General features: G+C 44.8%; 3 protein-coding genes across 3 annotated transcripts; all 3 read right to left on the reverse strand.

Annotated features, from left to right (window-relative positions):
* Positions 1–578: 578 nt before the first annotated feature.
* smyd1a (SET and MYND domain containing 1a) lies at positions 579–6,780 on the reverse strand. Its single transcript, XM_063889410.1, has 10 exons — positions 6,549–6,780; positions 4,182–4,358; positions 3,882–4,095; positions 3,656–3,786; positions 3,480–3,518; positions 2,207–2,402; positions 2,030–2,122; positions 1,776–1,939; positions 1,451–1,619; positions 579–827 (listed from the first exon to the last, which is right to left on the reverse strand). The coding sequence occupies exons 1-10, from the start codon at positions 6,683–6,685 to the stop codon at positions 729–731; spliced, it is 1,419 nt and encodes a 472-aa protein (XP_063745480.1). The 5' UTR covers positions 6,686–6,780; the 3' UTR covers positions 579–728.
* Positions 6,781–8,610: 1,830 nt separating this feature from the next.
* On the reverse strand, positions 8,611–11,056 carry spra (sepiapterin reductase a). The gene is made up of 3 exons (XM_063889413.1): positions 10,685–11,056; positions 10,021–10,311; positions 8,611–9,938 (listed from the first exon to the last, which is right to left on the reverse strand). Exons 1-3 carry the CDS (start codon positions 11,004–11,006, stop codon positions 9,733–9,735), a joined length of 819 nt encoding a protein of 272 aa, XP_063745483.1. The 5' UTR covers positions 11,007–11,056; the 3' UTR covers positions 8,611–9,732.
* Positions 11,057–12,015: 959 nt separating this feature from the next.
* On the reverse strand, positions 12,016–19,479 carry LOC134868351 (excitatory amino acid transporter 1-like). Its single transcript, XM_063889409.1, is given in 11 exon segments — positions 12,016–12,867; positions 14,032–14,166; positions 14,245–14,439; positions 16,231–16,464; positions 16,550–16,833; positions 17,871–17,913; positions 17,993–18,050; positions 18,053–18,196; positions 18,903–19,040; positions 19,143–19,282; positions 19,425–19,479. Coding segments are annotated over 11 exon segments (1,626 nt in total). The 5' UTR covers positions 19,469–19,479; the 3' UTR covers positions 12,016–12,656.
* Positions 19,480–20,720: the final 1,241 nt, after the last annotated feature.

Consider the following 20,720-nt stretch of genomic DNA (forward strand, 5'->3'; position numbering starts at 1 on the left):
GCATACGTAGCGTCATTCTCATTATCCTTCTCTGTTTCATTTTGCACTATTTTTAGTTTTATTTGTATAATTGTTTTGTCTTATGTCTTCTATATAATATGTCGCATTGAGGGAGCAGCTCAGGACCTAAGGTGTTCATTGCCATAACTCCACTAGCTGCTGTGCACATGACAATAAAATAAAAACCCTTGAATGTGAACAAACATTTGGGCAATTTTGGAGTATTTTGGGGGATTATTGAGTCCATTTCTGAGACTTTCAAGATAAAAAATTGCTGTTTTAACCTGAAAATGGCAATGTTTGTACTCCATCAGCGGATTTAGTAAAGTTTTGAGTGAATTTGGAAGATTTAAGCGACTCTGGGTAATTTGGATCGAACAGATTGTTTATTTATTTGTAAAAGTAGTCCACAGTAGAATAACTTTCATCTGGTGCTCTTGTTATGGCAATTAGGTATTAAAGTTTAACTAAGTGGTATCCATTCAGGTGTTTCAAATCCTTGTGTATGAGAACAACATTGAGACAATAGAAAGCATTGCTTACTTACTAAGTAAAGCTTTGATTGACAGCCATTAAGCTTATTGTTTGAGAGATAAACACCTCTTTTATTGGACTGTTTTACTTCAAACAGAACAGCGCGCTATCAGACACGCTGCATCAGCTCGTCATCATCCTGCTTCAGTGATGAAGGTGATGGTCTTGCAGTGGAGCCCTCCCCCCCGTGATGTTTAGGCGGGGATCTGCAGAGCGGCGTCCCTCATGCTTTGGTACGCCTTCTCATCCTGCTTAAACAACTTCAGCTCCAGCTCAGTCTGCATGCGCATGGACTGCAGGCAGACAGAAAGCAGGGGATCAATAAAGTATCCATCCATCCATCCATCCATCCATCCATCCATCCATCCATCCATCCATCCATCCATCCACCCACCCACCCACCCACTCATCCATCCATCCATCCATCCACCCACCCACCCACCCATCCATCCATCCATCCATCCATCCATCCATCCATCCATCCATCCATCCATCCATCCATCCATCCATCCATCCATCCATCCATCCACCCACCCACCCACCCACCCATCCATCCATCCATCCATCCATCCATCCATCCATCCATCCATCCACCCATCCATCCACCCACCCACCCACCCACCCACTCATCCATCCACCCACCCACCCACCCACCCACTCATCCATCCATCCATCCATCCATCCATCCATCCATCCATCCATCCATCCACCCACCCACCCACCCACTCATCCATCCATCCATCCATCCATCCATCCATCCATCCACCCACCCACCCATCCATCCATCCATCCATCCATCCATCCATCCATCCATCCATCCATCCATCCATCCATCCATCCATCCATCCACCCATCCACCCATCCATCATCCATCCATCCATCCACCCATCCATCCATCCATCCATCCATCACGTACCTCCAGGTCCTTGGTGATGGCGTGGTTGGGTCCGTGGGTGACCATGAGGATGGCGTAGGCCTTGCAGATGAAGCCGTGTCCGGCCTCTATCTGCCCTGCGTGCCAGTGGGTGACACCGGCCCTCATGGTGGCCATTCCCAGCAGGGCGTTGTTGGGATGGCACAGCTTTCTGCAGAAACACACGCATGAATCCTGTGTGTTTGAAGCCGTGTGGCTCAATGAGCTCGATCTGGATGCATGTGCTTGGGATCCTTCCCGTACATTTCTTGCATGCCTGGTGTCTTCGGTGTAATCATGATTTAGAGGAGTTACAGCTGCTACTCACGTGTATCCCTCCACCATCCTGCGGGCGTAGTCTGCAGCCTCGGAGAAGTTGCGCAGGTATGACAGCACCTCACTGGTGATGCTGAACACACGCAGCTTCAACAGGTTGGTATCGGCCAACACGTTCTCCTGCTTCTCCAGGCAATCACAACACAAGGTCACCACCTGAGAGACAACACAGTCCAGAGGGAAGAGGAGGACACGGTGAAGCGTTATGGGAAAGACATCAAGAGGAAAAGAAAGGATGTGTTGTACCTTATGGTAGTCCTGATCAATCCGGGCCTTGTCAATCTTCTCCAGGAACTCTTTACTGGAGGTGATGATCTCTTTCACCTTATCAGCAGACGGCTGAGAGGGAGAAACCAGACGGATCAATACACACAATCATAGAATCATTCAAAGGGAAATAGAGAAATGGAAAGGATTCTGTACTTTGCTGCCCCCGCTCTCTACGGCGGCCGTCATCAGGTCGTCACTGATGTGCTCGATGCAGTGCTGGCAGGTGCACTCGAAGTGGAAATGCTCCATGAGCTTCTTCTGGCGGTCGGCGGACAGGTTGAGGAAGTCCACGTAGCTGACGGTCAGCTCCTCATCCTGGGAGATCTTCCCCACAGCTCGCAGCTCGATCCTGTGACAGAAGAGGAGCTCTGGTTTCTGGGTCTGATAGCAGCTTATTTCTACCTTATCCAATCCCAATATTATATTTGGTTGTTCATTTAAGCTATGACAAGATTTCAAGACTATGATGAGTCGCACAGAGGTCACTAAACACTATCTGATGATGCAGTTAGCATTGCTAGCGCTAGCTCAACAGAAAAGCTATGGGATTTTCCATTAGATTTCAGAGAATTGCACAAAACAAGATCTTTTAACGCTTTTTTATGACAATTACACGCTTTGTTCACATTAACACAACTTTTATGATTTTAAACCTTAAATGCAAATGCTAGAAGTAAAATCACGGTCACATGATTTCACATCACAGCGGCTAAGCTAAACGTTTTAGCGGCTAAGCTAAGTTTCCCCGGGAGGACGCTTGGTAGTCTCATTAAGCCACTTGTTAGCAACCACTGTTTTATGACATAGAAACTTCTGAAATTTGGTATTACTGACATATTTCATGTCGTAGAACAAAAGTTTAACATCTCATACGCCTGACAGACCATATTTTAGGCTTCCAACCCCAAAAAGGTATTAAAAAAAACATTAACTTTGAGTGAACAGGAAGTGGTAAATGCTAACTCATTTCCAGCTCGTTTTAGGCCTCGTTCCTAAACCCCTTTATATTGTTGTAGACAAAACCAACGTAAACCAACTAGCTTTCTGTTTGCTGTTCTCACACAGGTTAGGCCTGTCTTTATGCTAAGCTAAGCTAAGCTACAAATCAGGTAGCATCACATTGTATTCATCTTAAAGACACGAAGGATACCAAAGATCTCATCTAACTCTTGGTTAGAAAGTTAATGAGCAACCTTTTGATTCAAACACTGATTTATTGTGACTTTCTCAATGAATTACTTTGTGTTATTTGTGTATTTATCAGGGACATTAAATGACTTAAAGATGATTCAAATACATGTCAACGCTGTTTGAGTGGTCATGAAACAATTGTGTGTTATACTTCTGTCTAGTTTTGAATAGGTGAAATGAGTTTAGCACACACAGGTTCAGCCACACTGAGGTTTAGGGATGATGTAATACGTACCTCCTCTGAGAGTGGAGGGCAGAGCTCAGCGCTGATTGGCTGCAACACAAAGCAACAATCTATGTAGACATTTCCATTAAGGACACCAGGCTTTTTGTGGGAAATAAAGCATCAATAAAGGATAGTTTTATTCATAACTACAGAAAGATCTGTCACCCAGCAGCATGGATACCTACTTGCCGTGGTTGAGGATGACGGTGCAGTTGGGCCAACAGTCATGATTGACCAGACAAAGGTTGGGGAACAGACCCACACCTACGGCCTGCAGGCCCCTCTGGTCGCTCAGCGTGAATCCATTGCACTTGATCTGCACACACAGGTGGGGAGGGGAGGGGGTCCACAGGTTTATCTCTGAAGACTTTCTTTACAAATAGCAATGCAAGATGAGACGTCCCTTCTTACAATGCCAAAGATTTTGGAGATGTACTCCACTGAGAGCTGCTTTCTTCCTTGGGACCAGTACGCCAAGAAGGTCATCACGTCGGTCTGCAGCTGCTTGAGGTCTTCTTCAGGCAGGTCGGTCACATGGTCCTCCAGCTGATCCACGGAGATCAGCTGACTGTCAGACACAATGCCCGTGTCCTTGTGCACACGCCACAGCACACGGGAAGCCAGACTGCGCAGGGAGAGAGGCATCACTGTCACGTTCAAACATTTCCCACCACTGAACTCCATACTGTAAGTGATTCAACACCACCTTACCGGACGCTCTCGCTGGGAGCCTTGCCTGTCTTCCGGATGGCTCCACACTCCTGCTTGTGTTCCCCCCAGCATGCGGTCTGGCAGGTGCGGTCGCAGTAATGGGCAAACTTACACTGGGCACAGCGGTGCAGGTTGGCCTGGTGTCGGAAACAGCTGTGGCACACCTGGGTGACCAGACTGGGAAGGAAACAGATTCAAGCTTGACTCGAAACTCAACGATTAGCATCTCACAAACAGAGGTCATGAAACCCTCTCTGATCACCATGCACAGAGGGGTGCAGGGATGAGGTATTTATGCACCCAAAAGAAGTAAACAAGGACCCCCTCCACAAAAAGCAACAGGAGTTTTCCATTGGATGGCAAACACACTCTTATGATACTAACACACTTTGCTGAGCAGAACATTCTCCACATTTTAACCAGCAGAAGTAAAAGGGTAACATCAGGATATAAAGGAACTACAGCACGGTCACATGACGCCACATCACCGACGCTAAGCTAAAGGAGGCTAATGTTCGACGTGGCAATTTTGGAGAGTGTTAATGTTGAAAAGTGACTCCAGGTCTCAGCAGTTTGGATGCTGATGACACACAGAAGTGTGTGTGTGTGTGTGTGTGTGTGTGTGTGTGTGTGTGTGTGTGTGTGTGTGTGTGTGTGTGTGTGTATATATTTGTATTTGTGTGTGTGTGTAAACAGTTTATACTGCAGAGTCCAAAGGGACAGAGCTGTTCATGCTTCAGATCATTGTTGGAACGCAGCAAAGCCCAACTTCAAACAAACACACACACACACACACACACACACACACACACACACACACACACACACACACACACACACACACACACACACACACGCTGGCTGTCAGTCACTACAGCCTTTTTCGCTCTGTAGTTCTGGACGGCTCCTCTCTTACATTAAGCAGATGCGGCGTGTGTGTGTGTGTGTGTGTGTGTGTGTGTGTGTGTGTGTGTGTGTGTGTGGGACGTCCTGCAGCTTCTAGCTCTTATATGGCTCACACACTGCACTACCAATATCTGTGTCTGGCATTCCAGCACACACACACACACACACACACACACACACACACACACACACACACACACACACACCGGGCTGCAGCTTTCATACCCATCCACTATTTACAGAAGCTCCAGAACACGGTGTGTGCTGCAGGACGCTCGACCTGCTGCTGCGGGACATAATGCCTAATGTCGGCTATTTATACATTCAGCTTCTCTGCACCTGGAAGTGTCCTTTTTACTTTAAAACTTACCAAACAATCAAGATTTAAAGTTTGAATTTGTTTGCTTTATGAGGGGTAAACATGTGACTATTGATCAAGAGTCACATGAGGACATTTAAACTCACACCAAAAATATATCTATAGGGATTGTTGTAAGACCTCCCCTTCATCCTCTGCGTCTGAAATGTTAAATAGGCACCTTTCAAACCCAAATATCAAATGTTTAAAAAAAGGCCTTTAAACATCCTTACTGGCTCTGCTAGTGTATAATTACTCTGAAAGAACTGAGATGTTGACTTTAATTAAATGCTTTATGTCAACAATTAACCCGTAACTGTATGAGGTTAGTTGAAAGCAATAATATGAAGTTGTTGTTTGTTTGTGACTGTCCCTATTCCTCTTGTGTCTGGTTTATTATTTCAGTTATTATACACATAAGATTGAATAAGCTTGTGTCTGATTCCCAAAATTCATTGCAACATTGGTCACACTCCCCTTGTATCTCAATGTTTTAAGCCGTAAACATTTACATGTTGACGTCACCTTCAGAATTAAATGTGAAATGGAAAACTGGGATATCTGCAGGTGTTCACAGCTCCTACTGAGACCAGGAGAGACCCCAGCGCTCAGGTGCCACGTCTTTACCGTGCTTTAAACGCATTTGGACATTCTACGATTGATTTAAAAAGCACTGAGTGGTTTAAGGCCAAAAATACATTTGGGATCTGCACTGATGTGAAGAACCTGCTGACTGAAACCTGGAGCAGCAGCGTTTGGTTTCTACACACTAAGAATCTGAAACAGACCGACCAACGCTGCATGTTTTATAGAAAACATCTCATGTAAAGAAGCTGTAAAAGCATATTCCAAGTGTGTAAAGAACGCCATTAAAGCGTGCAAGGTGTCCCAATCCTTCAGAGGGAGCCACATTTGAAGCTGTTTGAAACTGAATCCTGCAGTATGACATGCTGAGGCTTCACATGACAGCGTCTCAGAGCTGCTGTCAGGAGGAATGAGGTCATCCTGAGAGGAGCCTGAGCAGAACACATGCAGAGCCAGGCTCCGTTAGATCAGATCCTCCCACCTGGTCCCGGTTTAAAAAACCAACAAGCACCTCATACCTGTCGAAGACCACCGCAGAGAAGCTGGACTCGGCGAAGACCACGTCCCCGGCTTTGAGCTCCTTGGTGGCCCTCAGGCCTCGACCTTTCTTCCCGGCATCAAAGAGCTCGGCACTGTCCATGTTCCCCACAGTCATTGTTGTGTCTGACGGAGCACAGAGGAGGTGGGACTCGCTCGGGGAGAAGGGGCAAAGCTGCAGGGAGTGGAGGGAGCAGGAACCTCTGAGGAGAACGTCCCCCCCCCCCACCCCCTGAGACCGAAATACACTCAGGGGTTGTACCATCTCCCCAGAGTGGGGGGGAGCAGCAGAGGTGGGAGAGTACTCAGATTACTTGAGTAAAAGTAGAAGTACTCAGATTACTAGAGTAAAAGTAGAAGTACTCAGATCTTGTACTTGAGTAAAGTAGAAGTACTCAGATCTTGTACTTGAGTAAAGTAGAAGTACTCAGATCTTGTACTTGAGTAAAGTAGTAGTACTCAGATCTTGTACTTGAGTAAAGTAGAAGTACTCAGATCTTGTACTTTAGTAAAGTAGAAGTACTCAGATCTTGTACTTTAGTAAAGTAGAAGTACTCAGATCTTGTACTTGAGTAAAGTAGAAGTACTCAGATCTTGTACTTGAGTAAAGTAGTAGTACTCAGATCTTGTACTTGAGTAAAGTAGAAGTACTCAGATCTTGTACTTGAGTAAAGTAGTAGTACTCAGATCTTGTACTTGAGTAAAGTAGAAGTACTCAGGTCTTGTACTTGAGTAAAGTAGAAGTACTCAGATCTTGTACTTGAGTAAAGTAGAAGTACTCAGATCTTGTACTTGAGTAAAGTAGTAGTACTCAGATCTTGTACTTGAGTAAAGTAGAAGTACTCAGATCTTGTACTTTAGTAAAGTAGAAGTACTCAGATCTTGTACTTTAGTAAAGTAGAAGTACTCAGATCTTGTACTTGAGTAAAGTAGAAGTACTCAGATCTTGTACTTGAGTAAAGTAGTAGTACTCAGATCTTGTACTTGAGTAAAGTAGAAGTACTCAGATCTTGTACTTGAGTAAAGTAGTAGTACTCAGATCTTGTACTTGAGTAAAGTAGAAGTACTCAGGTCTTGTACTTGAGTAAAGTAGAAGTACTCAGATCTTGTACTTGAGTAAAGTAGAAGTACTCAGATCTTGTACTTGAGTAAAGTAGAAGTACTCAGGTTTGAGTAAAGTAGAAGTACTCAGGTCTTGTACTTGAGTAAAGTAGAAGTACTCAGGTCTTGTACTTGAGTAAAGTAGAAGTACTCAGATCTTGTTCTTGAGTAAAGTAGAAGTACTCAGATCTTGTACTTGAGTAAAGTAGAAGTACTCAGGTCTTGTACTTGAGTAAAGTACAAGTACTCAGGTCTTGTACTTGAGTAAAGTACAAGTACTCAGGTCTTGTACTTGAGTAAAGTAGAAGTACCAGAGTGTAGGAATACTCTGTCACAGTGAAAGTATTCTAAATGTTCCTCCAGTGAAAGTAGAAAGTACTCTCCTCTAAATGTACTTAAAGTAGCGACAGTAAAAGTAGTCATTGTCTGATTGGTCCATTTCAGAATAATATCTCTGATATGTTTTATAATGATTGATCATTAAAGTGTTCTCAGAGCTGGTAAAGGTGCAGCTAGTTTGAATGGCTTTGTATACTGCAGGGTAGCTGCTGGATTTACTGCAGGTGAACTAAAGTCTGATTTAAGGGAGATTATATTTACCATCATTCATCCTAATCTGCCTAGCAACTAAAGGGATTTAATAAATGTAGTGGAGTAAAAGTACAAGTACCTCAACTACAGTACTTGAGTAAATGTACTTAGTTACATAAGAGCTGAGAGGAGCTTTGGGGTTGTCTCGTCTCCTGGTTTAGGTTGGTTCCTCCTGTGGTATTTAGTGTGGGGGGGGGGCAGCTGTGGTTGTCAGTCAGAGGAAACAGAGCCGCTCACATTCAGTCTCTCTGCTCTATCTCTTTTTATTCACACTTTTGCACAGTACAGGGGGGGGGGGGGGGTTTCATTGCGTCACGTTCACCCAAACATAGAAACATCAGCCACATTTAATTGATTTTAAAAGCTTTTTATTTTTGGTCTCCTTGGGGGGGGGGGGGGGCATTAAGCCGACTCAGCGTCACTTTTACTGGTCATTGTACAACATGTGCTCCGGTGGTCGGACGTCTTCTTCCTTGGTCTTTGTGGGACAGGTTAAGACCCCCTGGAATGCCAGCACTGCGGGGTGGATTGAAGTTCATGTGCTGTGGGGTTTTCATTGCTCCCTGGGGGGGGGGGCCTTCCAATAGCTCCACCAGCACATCAACAGAGCCTCCGTCAGAGTCTACAGGCTCAGCACACACTGTTTAAACCTCATTGATCGGGACTTTATAGATACGAGTGCTATATTTTTGTAGATTGCAATGCCATGCACCCAAAAACACACAACTGAGTTACGTTTGCACAACCAGCCTGGAAAACAGCCAGAGGTAAACATTGAGGAATGTGTGAAAAATATTCTGTGGATCACGTGCATATTTTTCTCTCAACTGTTGAAATGCCAAGGCTGCAATCATCACAGTTCACTAAAGGATTACAGAATCTAACTAACAGACTAAAACAGATATCAGGTAAGGGAGCTTAAACTTAAAACCTGAATCTGGCACAGACTGGGGGTCAACATCAACCTGAGAACCACACAATAAACAGCGGGGGGAAACAATACCAGCTCTATCTGTAGACGTGTGTCTCTACTCTTCTTTTTGAGACGGTTTATTCTTGAGGATATTGAATTAAAGTGGATTACGCAACACAGCTGATATGTCCTCTTCATTGAGAGGAGTGCAGAGATGGCATTTTATATATTTCTGAACACATTTAAGGAAGAAAGAGTGAGTATAAGAAGTAAAAGCAGAAGAACCAGAGTGTAGGAATACTCTGTCACAGTAAAAGTCCTGCCTTCGAAATGTTCCTCCAGTAAAAGTAGAAGTACTCTCATCTAAATGTACTTTAAGGGCTAAACTGGAATGTTTTGAGTGTGAATTTGATGAATATCAGTTTGATTTTTCCAACTGCCACTTGGAAAGTTTAACAATAGAAAGCTACAAGATTAAGAGTTGAGATTGACAGTGAAGTCAACTATTAACTTATTCATGCAGTCTAAGTGTTGGGTAATCATTAAGAGTTCAATTAAAATCAAGGCACACAATGATCTGGCCCAAACACGTCGATGTGCGCTCCAGATGTGAAGCTGTCCTCCAGAAGCAGCTTCATCAGTTTGGCACAGGACGCCTCGCAGGTGAGCAGCTGACCCGCAGCGAACATGTCTGAGAAGGTTTTCCTGAGGTCGGGATCAGCTGTGCTGGATCTGGCCACCGCCTGCATCTCCGTGTCCAGAGGGCCTGGGATCAGAGAGGAATGGTGATGAGGGGATGATGGACAGAACAACAAGTATGTTTGTGAAGTACACGGGTGGCTCCTCACCTGGGGAGTAGCTGAGCACCCGCAGGTCGGGCTCCTCCGCCGCCAGCACCCTGAACATCATCTCCCGGGCCGCCTTGCCGGTGCAGTACAGCGCCCAGGAGCAGAAGGGCTGCAGGGCGCACAGCGACGTGATGTTGATGATGGAGCGCTGCAGCCCGGGCCGGGAGGGCAGGGCCTGGAGAATGCGGGCCGTCAGGCACAGGCAGGAGCTCACATTCAGGGACAGGTAGGAGTCCACCTCTGCCATTTCTGTGAAGGTGCGGGTGAAACGAGACACATCCCCCAGAGAGGCTGGGGAGAGGGGAGAGGGGAGAGGGAGAGGGGGCATCATAAAGTACAGTGGTGTAAAGTAAAGTGCATTTACTCAAGTACAATTTTGAAGGACTTGTTCTTTTACTCCACTACATTTATTTAATCCCTTTAGTTGCTAGGCAGATTAGGATGAATGATGGTAAATATAATCTCCCTTAAATCAGACTTTAGTTCACCTGCAGTAAATCCAGCAGCTACCCTGCAGTATACAAAGCCATTAGAACTAGCTGCACCTTTACCAGCTCTGAGAACACTTTAATGATCAATAATCTGAGTTGTTCTCCCCCCTCTGGTTACGGGTCATTTCTCTGCTGATGTAATATGTAATGTAATGTAATGGGCAGGTTCTTACCAGCGTTGTTGACCAGTATTACGTGATCTATGTGTTCAGAGAAAGCTGCCTCCGCTTCCGAGACGACACTCAGCAGCCCCTCCATCTGAGCCAGGTCTGCCGGCACACACTGCACCTTCAGGCCGGCTCTGCCTGCCTCTGACTCGGCCAGCTCGGCCTGCAGAGCCCGCAGGTCCTCACCGGAGCGCGCCGTCAGGACCATCGCCGACCCCGGCTTCACTAACCGAGACATCTCCCTCGCTACAGTCCGGCCGAAGCCCCTGGATGCCCCGGTGATGATGCACAGCGCCCGGCCCAGGTCTGCTCTCTGAGAGGAGGACATGTCTGCACTGAAAGCTGTGTAGTATATTAAGTGGACAGTGAGGAGGAGCAACAGGCTGCAGACCTCAGAGCTGTGAAGCCCGTCCGGAAGTGCCTCACGCTGCAGTTCACCTAGTGGCCGCTAGGGAAAGGCTGCAGAAGGGAGCGTTTCCATAGAGCCCCAAGTTAAAATGCCCAAATTTACAGCAGAAATAAACATGTTTCCACCGTGGTTCAAAAAAATATATTAATCTGTTTAAATTAGATTAAGGTTTAAATGTCTGTGAGGTGGAGCAACAGGATGCAGGCCAGAGAAGATTACTGCCTCTTCTTATCCTTAGCCTGAACATACACATGTTGCCCTGTCGCCATCTATCTATCCATCCATCCATCCATCCATCCATCCATCCATCCATCCATCCATCCATCCATCCATCCATCTATCCATCTATCTATCTATCTATCTATCTATCTATCTATCTATCTATCTATCTATCTATCTATCTATCTATCTATCTATCTATCTATCTATCTATCTATCTATCTATCTATCCATCCATCCATCCATCCATCCATCCATCCATCCATCCATCCATCCATCCATCCATCCATCCATCCATCCATCCATCCATCATCCATCCATCCATCCATCCATCCATCCATCCATCCATCCATCCATCCATCCATCCATCCATCCATCCATCTATCCATCCATCCATCCGTCAATCCATCAACCTACCTTCAAGCTCCCAAAACAACATGAAATATATATCTCTTTGTTTTTACTTAAAGATCTTTTACTGAATCTTTTCCCTTAACTTTCAATCATTTGCTTATTCTTTTATTGTCCAGTACATTATGTACATTATGTTCAGAAAGTGATTACAGTGAAATATTCCTCTGAGATGATCCCTGACATTTGAAACAAAAAGGAAAACAGTCTGGAAAGTTTATTTTATTTCACTAAACTTTATTACAATAAACAAAAAGTACGTCACAATTTTCTCAGAAAGATTTCAATATCCTTCAGAAGCTTTAACGAGCATTAATCACCCACTGTCATATCTACAGAAAATGAGCGATGTTGGTAAAAAAATTCAGCAAGTCACACACACACACACACACACACACACACACACACACACACACACACACACACACACACACACACACACACACACACACACACACACACACACACACACACACACACACACACACACACACACACACACACACACACACACACACACACACACACACACACACACACACACACGTGAAAGAATCTGTGAGCCTGTGCCACTGCAACATGAAATTCTTGTTATAACCTGTAATAAAAACCACAATATTGACCGGCTAATGTTGGGACGATAAAGATAGATAGGTTTTTAATTTAAGTTGAGCTATGCCCAGGTGTTTAAATCCTTCCCAGAGCATGTACAGTAACTTATCCTACCTTCACCTCAATCACTACATGTTATATGAAGTTAAATATTAAACATACAAAACAGAATCTACCAGTCCTATTTGAAACATCGTAATTTTAAAGGAAAGAGGACTCTAAGAAATGAACCGGATGAAGGACTAGATTGTAAAGAAATGCAAGGTCACGGTTCAAACATCATCCAACACCCAGGTCTCTGTCCCCTAAGACAGACCCAGGGTCGACCTACATGTTGGATTCACTGTGAGCACGTTTGTCATTTTCAAAATCGCTATCCTGGGAGATGAGCTTGTAGGGTTTCTTCCTCTCCTTCTCCTCCAGCACTGAGTTCCCCATCTCCACGTCCTTGCTGCGGAGCTCGTGTCGAGACAGGAACTCCACGATGCCGGCTCCGATCGAGTCCCCCAAAACATTGGTGGTGGTACGCAGCCGGTCCCTGCACCGCACGGGAACAGAGGGAATAGAAAGGGCCGATAAGTGGGGAAATACTCAAGATAGTTCAGTACGATCAGGGTTACTTTTCCTAGGGTGTTGTTGTTTGATGGCACGTGCTGCAACCACTTCAAGACCCTCGTTCAATAGTATTTTCTATAGAGTGGTGCAGGGATGACGTACTTTATTTAGGCCGACCGAGAACTTAGCATCACAAGAGCTTCCTCGACAAAAAGCAAAGGAAACATGATATTATTCAGCAATAATCTCCTCATATTAACAACATTTGGATGATTTTTGAAGCGTAAATCAGAAGTAACATGATTTCGCGGCACCACGGCTAAGCTAATGGTGGCTAAGGTTTGCCGTGATGACGTTTAGTAGTCTCATTTTGTCCCTGGTTGAGACAACTCATGTCCAGGTGTTAGGACTCATTCCTGCATGCTTCTTTATTGTTGTTGACAAGACAAAACCAACCTGAACCATCTGTCGGCTGGATCTTCACACTTTCTGTGTCAAACAATTTAGACCATGCTGTATTTAGCTACAGATGCTAACTGAAGACCGGTCTCCACATGCTAACTAATTACCAGGTTTTAGGGACTCATGCCTGCACCACTCACACATGTGACTCTTTGTGAGATATGCTATTGCAGCCCTGGAGTCTGTAGTGGTTGTACTCCTGGAAGTCATTGTACACGGTCAAGACTTAGACCTCTTATAGTCAGGAACGACTCTTTGCAATCAGAGCTGTGTCGATAGCTCAGAGACCTAGCATTGGAGGCTTTTCTTCTGAAAATAATTCAAGCGACATCTTTCCCCAGCAAACACAGAGACTTCGAGGCCGCTCTTCCCTCATCAGTCTTCATGAGGCAAGGCTTTGACAGACATTCACATTTGGTGCATCCTAGTTAAAGGAGGGTACGATTTCTTTCTTATTACCCCAGTTAGCTGAGTAATTTCTGGGAAGGGTATTCTAATTGAAATGATTAATTTGGGAAACCTAATTATGTTTCTATGTTAAAACTCATTGCAAAAATATTCAATACAAAAGGGAAGATGTGGAACGAGACCCCTGAGAGAGGGAGAAGTGTGTCACTGGGTGGTAGTAGAGACGGAGATCATCATGCCGGGGACAGTCAGTGAAAGTCTCACGCTAGCTACTCACAGGAACCAATCGACCGCGATGATGAGAGTGATGTCATCGGTAGGAAGTCCGACAGAGGTCAGCACGATCACCATGGTGACCAAGCCCGCCTGAGGGATGCCCGCCGCTCCGATGCTGGCCGCCGTGGCTGTGATACTGGATAAACGAGAAGCAGAACTAAGTGAATTTGCATTTCTCTTATTGATAGTGTTTGATAAATCTACACATGCGTACCTGATGGTGATGATCTGACCGAAGTTCATCTCCATGTTGTTGACCTGGGCTATAAAGATGGCGGCCAGAGCCTCGTACAGAGCCGTCCCGTCCATGTTGATGGTGGCGCCCACCGGCAGCACGAAGCGGGTGATCCGCTTGTCGATCTTGTTGTTCTCCTCCAGACATTTGAAGGTGACAGGGAGGGTTGCAGAACTGAGAGATGAACAAAAAAATGGAAACAGAATCAGACTCGGTTTTATTTCCAAGTAGGTTTTGGTATAAGTGGTGCATTCAGAGACCCAAGAGTTCTTAAAGACTCATAGTCAGGGACTGTTTACCTGGTACCTTTTCTTTTAAGCTATGCCCTTTGCTCCCATTCAAATGCACTTCAGCGTGTGCTGTACATAAATATCACTATTTAGTCAAGAGGCGTCAAGGATATAAAGCAGAACATCTTCAAAGCGAACCGGCTGGGAATGAACCAGAGGCTGAGATCTAATGCATGAGGAGCCTCTCTACACAATCTGATCATTCTGCCACTTTCTGCTTGCTGTGTTCTTGGCCTGAAGGCATCATTTATATAATTGCAATGATATGCAAAACAGTGCAAAAGGCACTAATTTGCAGCACTTTATGGGCATGTTTGCACTGTTATATCAATGTCCCAATATCTTTAGTGAATGATATCTTTAGAGTGTTACACCATTCATGGAGCTATCAGTGAATGCAAGGCAGTCTTTGTCTACTCTTACCTCTAAACCGGTGTGCTTGTTTGACTTCAGTCGTTCATTCAGTAAGATAAGAGTTGCTTACTCACTGTGCATTGATTAGCACGTGTTTAGCCTAGCTTAACAAAGACTGGAAGCTGGGGACACTTTCTCCTGCAGCTGCAAATCTGTCATAGATATAAAGTAAGGATATGTTACACTTTAATAACTCTGATGGACGGATAGTTTCAGGACTGTTTGACGGTTAGAGAGGCACTTATAAACTGACAATTGGAGCAAGCAGAACAGTTTTGGGGTAGTTCAAAGGCCTGTTTCTGACTTCTGACTGAGTTTCTTTGTGCAACCTAACAAACTCTAAAAAAGCAGCACCGTTTAAGAAAAGACAACTTGTCTCACGAGCTGCTTCTGTAGTGCCGCGTGCTCCAAGGCTTCTGTATTTCTGTCACATGCAGTTTGCCTCAGGATAACATGAGTTATGGATGCACTGGATATAAGTTTGTTTGCACAGTAGGAGTTATTGACTCTGTATAACGGTCGTTTAAGGTCACCGCCACGGTGTTTATTTAATCTACAGACACTTTCTGTGGTGACCAGGATTCTAGATTGTGGTTATTTACTCCAGCTTTGTGCATGCATTTAATTTGTTCCTTTTAAATCCACTGAAAGGGAGTTTTTGCGCTTTGTATGAGGTTAAACTAGTGCAATTTAATTGTTTATTGGTAGCAAATTAGCCCAACATCTTTGAATTTCATTTTCTACAGCCTATCAGCATAGGCGTCATTCGCGCTGGGACGCTCGGTGCGAAAGGAAATGTAATAAACACCGGTTTAGTGTCAAGACAAAGATAAAAAAGAATCCCTCCTGACTCTACTGACTCTAAAATGATCCAAAAACATGCAGCAATGTTGCTTGGCCTGTTTTCCTGAAGTAAATGTTGTCTTTCTGCTTTATTTTCTTGTCAGAGAGAACCAGAAGGTGTAGTTTACATGTTAAAAGGGACCCCCCCCCCCCCCAGACCCGGTTTGCAGGTGTGTTCAAGACTCTTAAACAAAGACGAGATCCTTGGCTTTACAGTTTTATTTTTATCTGAAAAAGAGTCCCCAGCACTTTGGAAACAAAGTGACGCCGGGCTATCAGCTATTAGTCTTAGATTGTTGGGTCAAAATGAATCAGTATCTGTGGTGTTTGGCCTTCCATATCCTGTGTGAAGCTCCCTGAAAGCTAGACTATTTGAGGGAACAGCTGTTGAAGTGTGGAAGTGTTGGACAGGACTCACCTGGAGGACGTCCCCAGGGCGGTCACGAGAGCTTGCAGGATGCCAGCGATGAAGGTGAAGGGGTTTTGCCGGGTGATGACGAAGTAAAGAGTGGGAAGAATAAGAACCCCGTGGATCATTAGGCCGATTATAACCGTGATGGTGTACATGCCCAGCTGGCCGCCCATCTGTGTCAGGTCGTCCATCTCCACTATCTTCCCTGCAATCAGGAACAGGATGCCGATAGGAGCGTACCTGAGAGAGGAAGAGCCAGTGAAGGTGAGTGTGATGGTGACACGTATACAACGGGAAACACCGCTCAGTGACGGGGAACCTTTACCACATGATGATGGCCACCAGGCGCATGATGGCTTCGTTGAGGGCGTCGAAGAAGTCCCGGAGGAGCTGGCCCTGCTCCTTCATGTTGCCAATTATCAGACCAAAGCACATGGAGAAGACCACCAGCCCGAGAGCATTGACCCCGTTCACCTGGCCCGGCACCGGGATCACTTCCTCCCCGGAGATCTCCATGACCTCCTGGGTGTCATTGGTGGAGTTGTTGAAGAGGCTGTCGTTCACCGTCACGGTCAGATGGACCACCCGCTTTCCATATTTGGTTTTGAACTGGAGAGAGAGTTAAGGATTGAGGTTGAACCAGTGCAATGACTTCATTGAGTTCAATAACTGGTTCATGTCCTCCTGACCCACCCATATTTCTGGGGACGTGGTTCAAGTGTTCTAGAAGCTTTAATGGCCATCTGACCTCTTCTTTATGTGCAATTTGAAGTCAAAACGTATATTTTACTCACACTTTGTTCTCATACACGTTCAAGTGTGTTCATGGCTATCATAGGGAGTATACGTTCTAAGTGTTTTAAATCGTTGCACCTGCATGCTCCAGTTTTAGCGCTCAGCAGGACCTGTTGGTCGTTCCTCTGCAGGAAAAAAACCCAGAGGTCACCGGGCTTTCGCTGCTGCAGCTCCCAGTCTGTGGAAGTCTACAGAACTCTTTAAATCTCTGCTAAAAACTCATCTCTTCGAAGTGGCTTTTAATATTTTGACATTTCCATTTCTATTTCCATATATGCTTCTAGTTATTGTGCTTTTCATCTGGATTTGAATCATAGTTTTATTATTTTACTCCTATGTTTTCTATACTGTTTTTGTTCCCTGTGCAGCACTCAGGTTGTTTTAAATGTGCTACATAAATAAATGAAGATCGAGATTGAGAGAAGTGACCCAAGTCTTGTCAAGTAGTAGATTAAAAACGTTCTGGATCATGCAATCTGTCGAGGACATGTATGGCAATGGTCAAACTAAAGTACAGCAAGCCATGATCCAAGAATCAAAGAACTGATCTGAAAATCCTGTTTAATATCCACCTACACAGTCGAATGGGTAAGAGAAATCTGTGTTGTATAAACTGTGGAGACACTTCAGAGAACGAGTGTTCAGAACAAACCCAGTGGCTTTGGATCCAGGTTGTCCGGCCTTAGCTGGGCTGGAGCCAACATGAATAAGGGAGGGTCAGGAGAGGGCCAACATGTCTACCCCGAAGTATTCAAACTCAGCCCCTAAAAGATCTGTTATCTTCTGGGTGACATGAACACTGGGGAGGCTGCCTGAGACCTCATTTAGTTTACCTCCCATACAAAGCTCACCTGCTGGGTGCAGGCCTGGACCAGGTTTGGAGGAAACATGTTTCTGAAATGAGAAAAACAGTTAATAAGAGACGATGTTGGCCGGTCAGACTCTGTGAAGGTGCTGTTTGATGAGCAGCTACCTGATCAGATCCAAGAAGGCGTCAGCGGGACTGACTTGCTCGATCTTCTGCTGCTTCCAAACTCAGCTTTGGATCCTTTCCCCGGGTGGATGATGAGGACGATGATGATCCCAGTGAAGACCGCGATGAAGGTCGTGGTCATGTAGTAAATCACGGCTCTCATGCCCATCTTCCCGGACGCCTTGCTGTCCAAAGCTGCCATTCCTTACAGACATGGAGAATACAGAGAATATATTGAGCTTTCCCTCTCCTCTGAACGGACTGATGAGTCACGGTGCCTGTATGAAGGCTAGAGAGCAGCTGCTGGGAACCAGGAGAGCCGACCCGAGGACGGCCACCAGGACGGAGCACCTTGTGTAATTAAATTGAGGAAAAAGTGTTCTCTGTAACTGAGTCAGTGGGAAGTTCTTCATCACCCCGGCGGGGGGAAGTTAGCCTCCTCAGTCACGACTGACCTTCCCCTGAACCAGCTCGAACAAAGAGTGAGACGCTGTTCCACAATTTGACCAAAAATAGCTTCAGATTTTGAAGCATTTTCAGAATCCTCAAACATAAAACCAACTGGATTACAGAATTCTGCAGATTTCCCCTCCTTTTTCATAATAGTTTAAGTCCTTTACGTCATGTCCTTTTGATTTGGTCATAAAAACCGTTGGAGCTGGTTGTATGCTGGGTCCTGCACTTTACGGTATTTAATTTATGGTTTTATTGTCTTTTGTTGTTTCTTATTCCATTTTATTTGTATTTTTATTAAACATTTCTGCACTCTATCTTGTCTTTTCCTTATTATCCTGTAATTTGGATATCTTTGAGCAATCTGTAAAGCCCAGACAAATCAGCCCTCGATGACGGAGAGAAACTGAATCCTGAGAGTCCACAGCAGTGACCTGTATGATGCAATGTGTGGTACCTGTTATCAGACTGGAGACCAGTAAGGGGAGGACGAGCATCTGGAGCATTCTCATCAACAGCTCTCCGGGGAAAGAGAAGTACTTCACTTCTCGATAGGTCATCTTATACGGACGGAGCGCGAATCCCAGAACGATTCCTGCAGAGAGAGAGAGAGAGTAAACTGGGTCTCCGATGCATTCTCTGTGCAACGCACACACAGACCGAATCAAGTGTCAGATGTTTGCAGAACCATACACACCTACGACAACCGCTGCAACTGTGAAGAGCACAAAGGCATTCTTCTTGAGGAAAGCGTGGACGTCCTCTTTGGAGATTTCCTCCACTTTCCTCTTGGCCTTCATCGTCCGTATGTGGATACCTTCTCTGAATCGCTGCATCCTGCTGGGAGAGACCAAACATGTAGATACAACCATTCAAATCTAACATCTGTATAACACGAGGCAATCATGTGAGAGCACTATGCATCCTCTTCTTGATCATTTACATAATCAATAAAGGGCCTCCATACGTTCTCAAACACCTTAATATATAGGATATCTTCTCCAATGGGAGGCCTGACAGCATCCGGCTCAACCAATGAGTGATGCTTGCTCTGTGAGCCTTTTCCCAAAACAACGCAATACAGGTTTAGGGCGTAGAGCACGCTGAGGTCTACAGTAGCTCTCCACGTGACATCAGTCTCGCAAATGGACAGTGAGGATTATATTACCACAGACTCTTTTAAATGGAAAGCCGGCTTCAAATGAATATACCTTTTAATTTAAACCGTAATTCATCAAATATACATATTGTTTGGTATTTAATCTCAAGAAGTACTCAGATCTTGTACTTGAGTAAAGTAGAAGTACTCAGATCTTGTTCTTGAGTAAAGTAGAAGTACTCAGATCTTGTACTTGAGTAAAGTAGAAGTACTCAGATCTTGTACTTTAGTAAAGTAGAAGTACTCAGGTCTTGTACTTGAGTAAAGTAGAAGTACTCAGATCTTGTACTTGAGTAAAGTAGAAGTACTCAGATCTTGTACTTGAGTAAAGTAGAAGTACTCAGATCTTGTACTTGAGTAAAGTAGAAGTACTCAGGTCTTGTACTTGAGTAAAGCAGAAGTACCAGAGTGTAGGAATACTCTGTCACAGTGAAAGTATTCTAAATGTTCCTCCAGTGAAAGTAGAAAGTACTCTCCTCTAAATGTACTTAAAGTAGCGACAGTAAAAGTAGTCATTGTCTGATTGGTCCATTTCAGAATAATATCTCTGATATGTTTTATAATGATTGATCATTAAAGTGTTCTCAGAGCTGGTAAAGGTGCAGCTAGTTTGAATGGCTTTGTATACTGCAGGGTAGCTGCTGGATTTACTGCAGGTGAACTACAGTCTGATTTAAGGGAGATTATATTTACCATCATTAATCCTAATCTGCCTAGCAACTAAAGGACTTAAACTCATATTTCTTTCCTTTCAAATAGTCAACTAAATAAATGTGATCAATATTAAATGAACCCAGATAATAGCTGCATCTCACCCCCTTAGCACCCCAAACATTTAAAGCAGAACAGACGGAGAGCGTATTAATCACTTACCTCTTCAGGTGTGTGTGAGTTCTTCAGATCTGCAGGGTTGTAAAGGGACCGGCCGGCCTGAGAAGCAGCAGCAGAGCTGGGGCTGCTGGGAGTCAGGAGGAGGATGGAGGTACTGGGAGATGGAGCTCCAACAGGAAGCTCTGAGTGTGTGTGAATCAAAGTGTGTCTCATGGATCTATGGTAATTGGATACAGGGAGGGAAGACATCCAGGAGAGAGAAAGAGAGGGGGGGAGTTAGGAAAT

The sequence above is a fragment of the Eleginops maclovinus genome, chromosome 8 (assembly GCF_036324505.1).
Source record: "Eleginops maclovinus isolate JMC-PN-2008 ecotype Puerto Natales chromosome 8, JC_Emac_rtc_rv5, whole genome shotgun sequence".
NCBI lineage: Eukaryota > Metazoa > Chordata > Actinopteri > Perciformes > Eleginopidae > Eleginops > Eleginops maclovinus.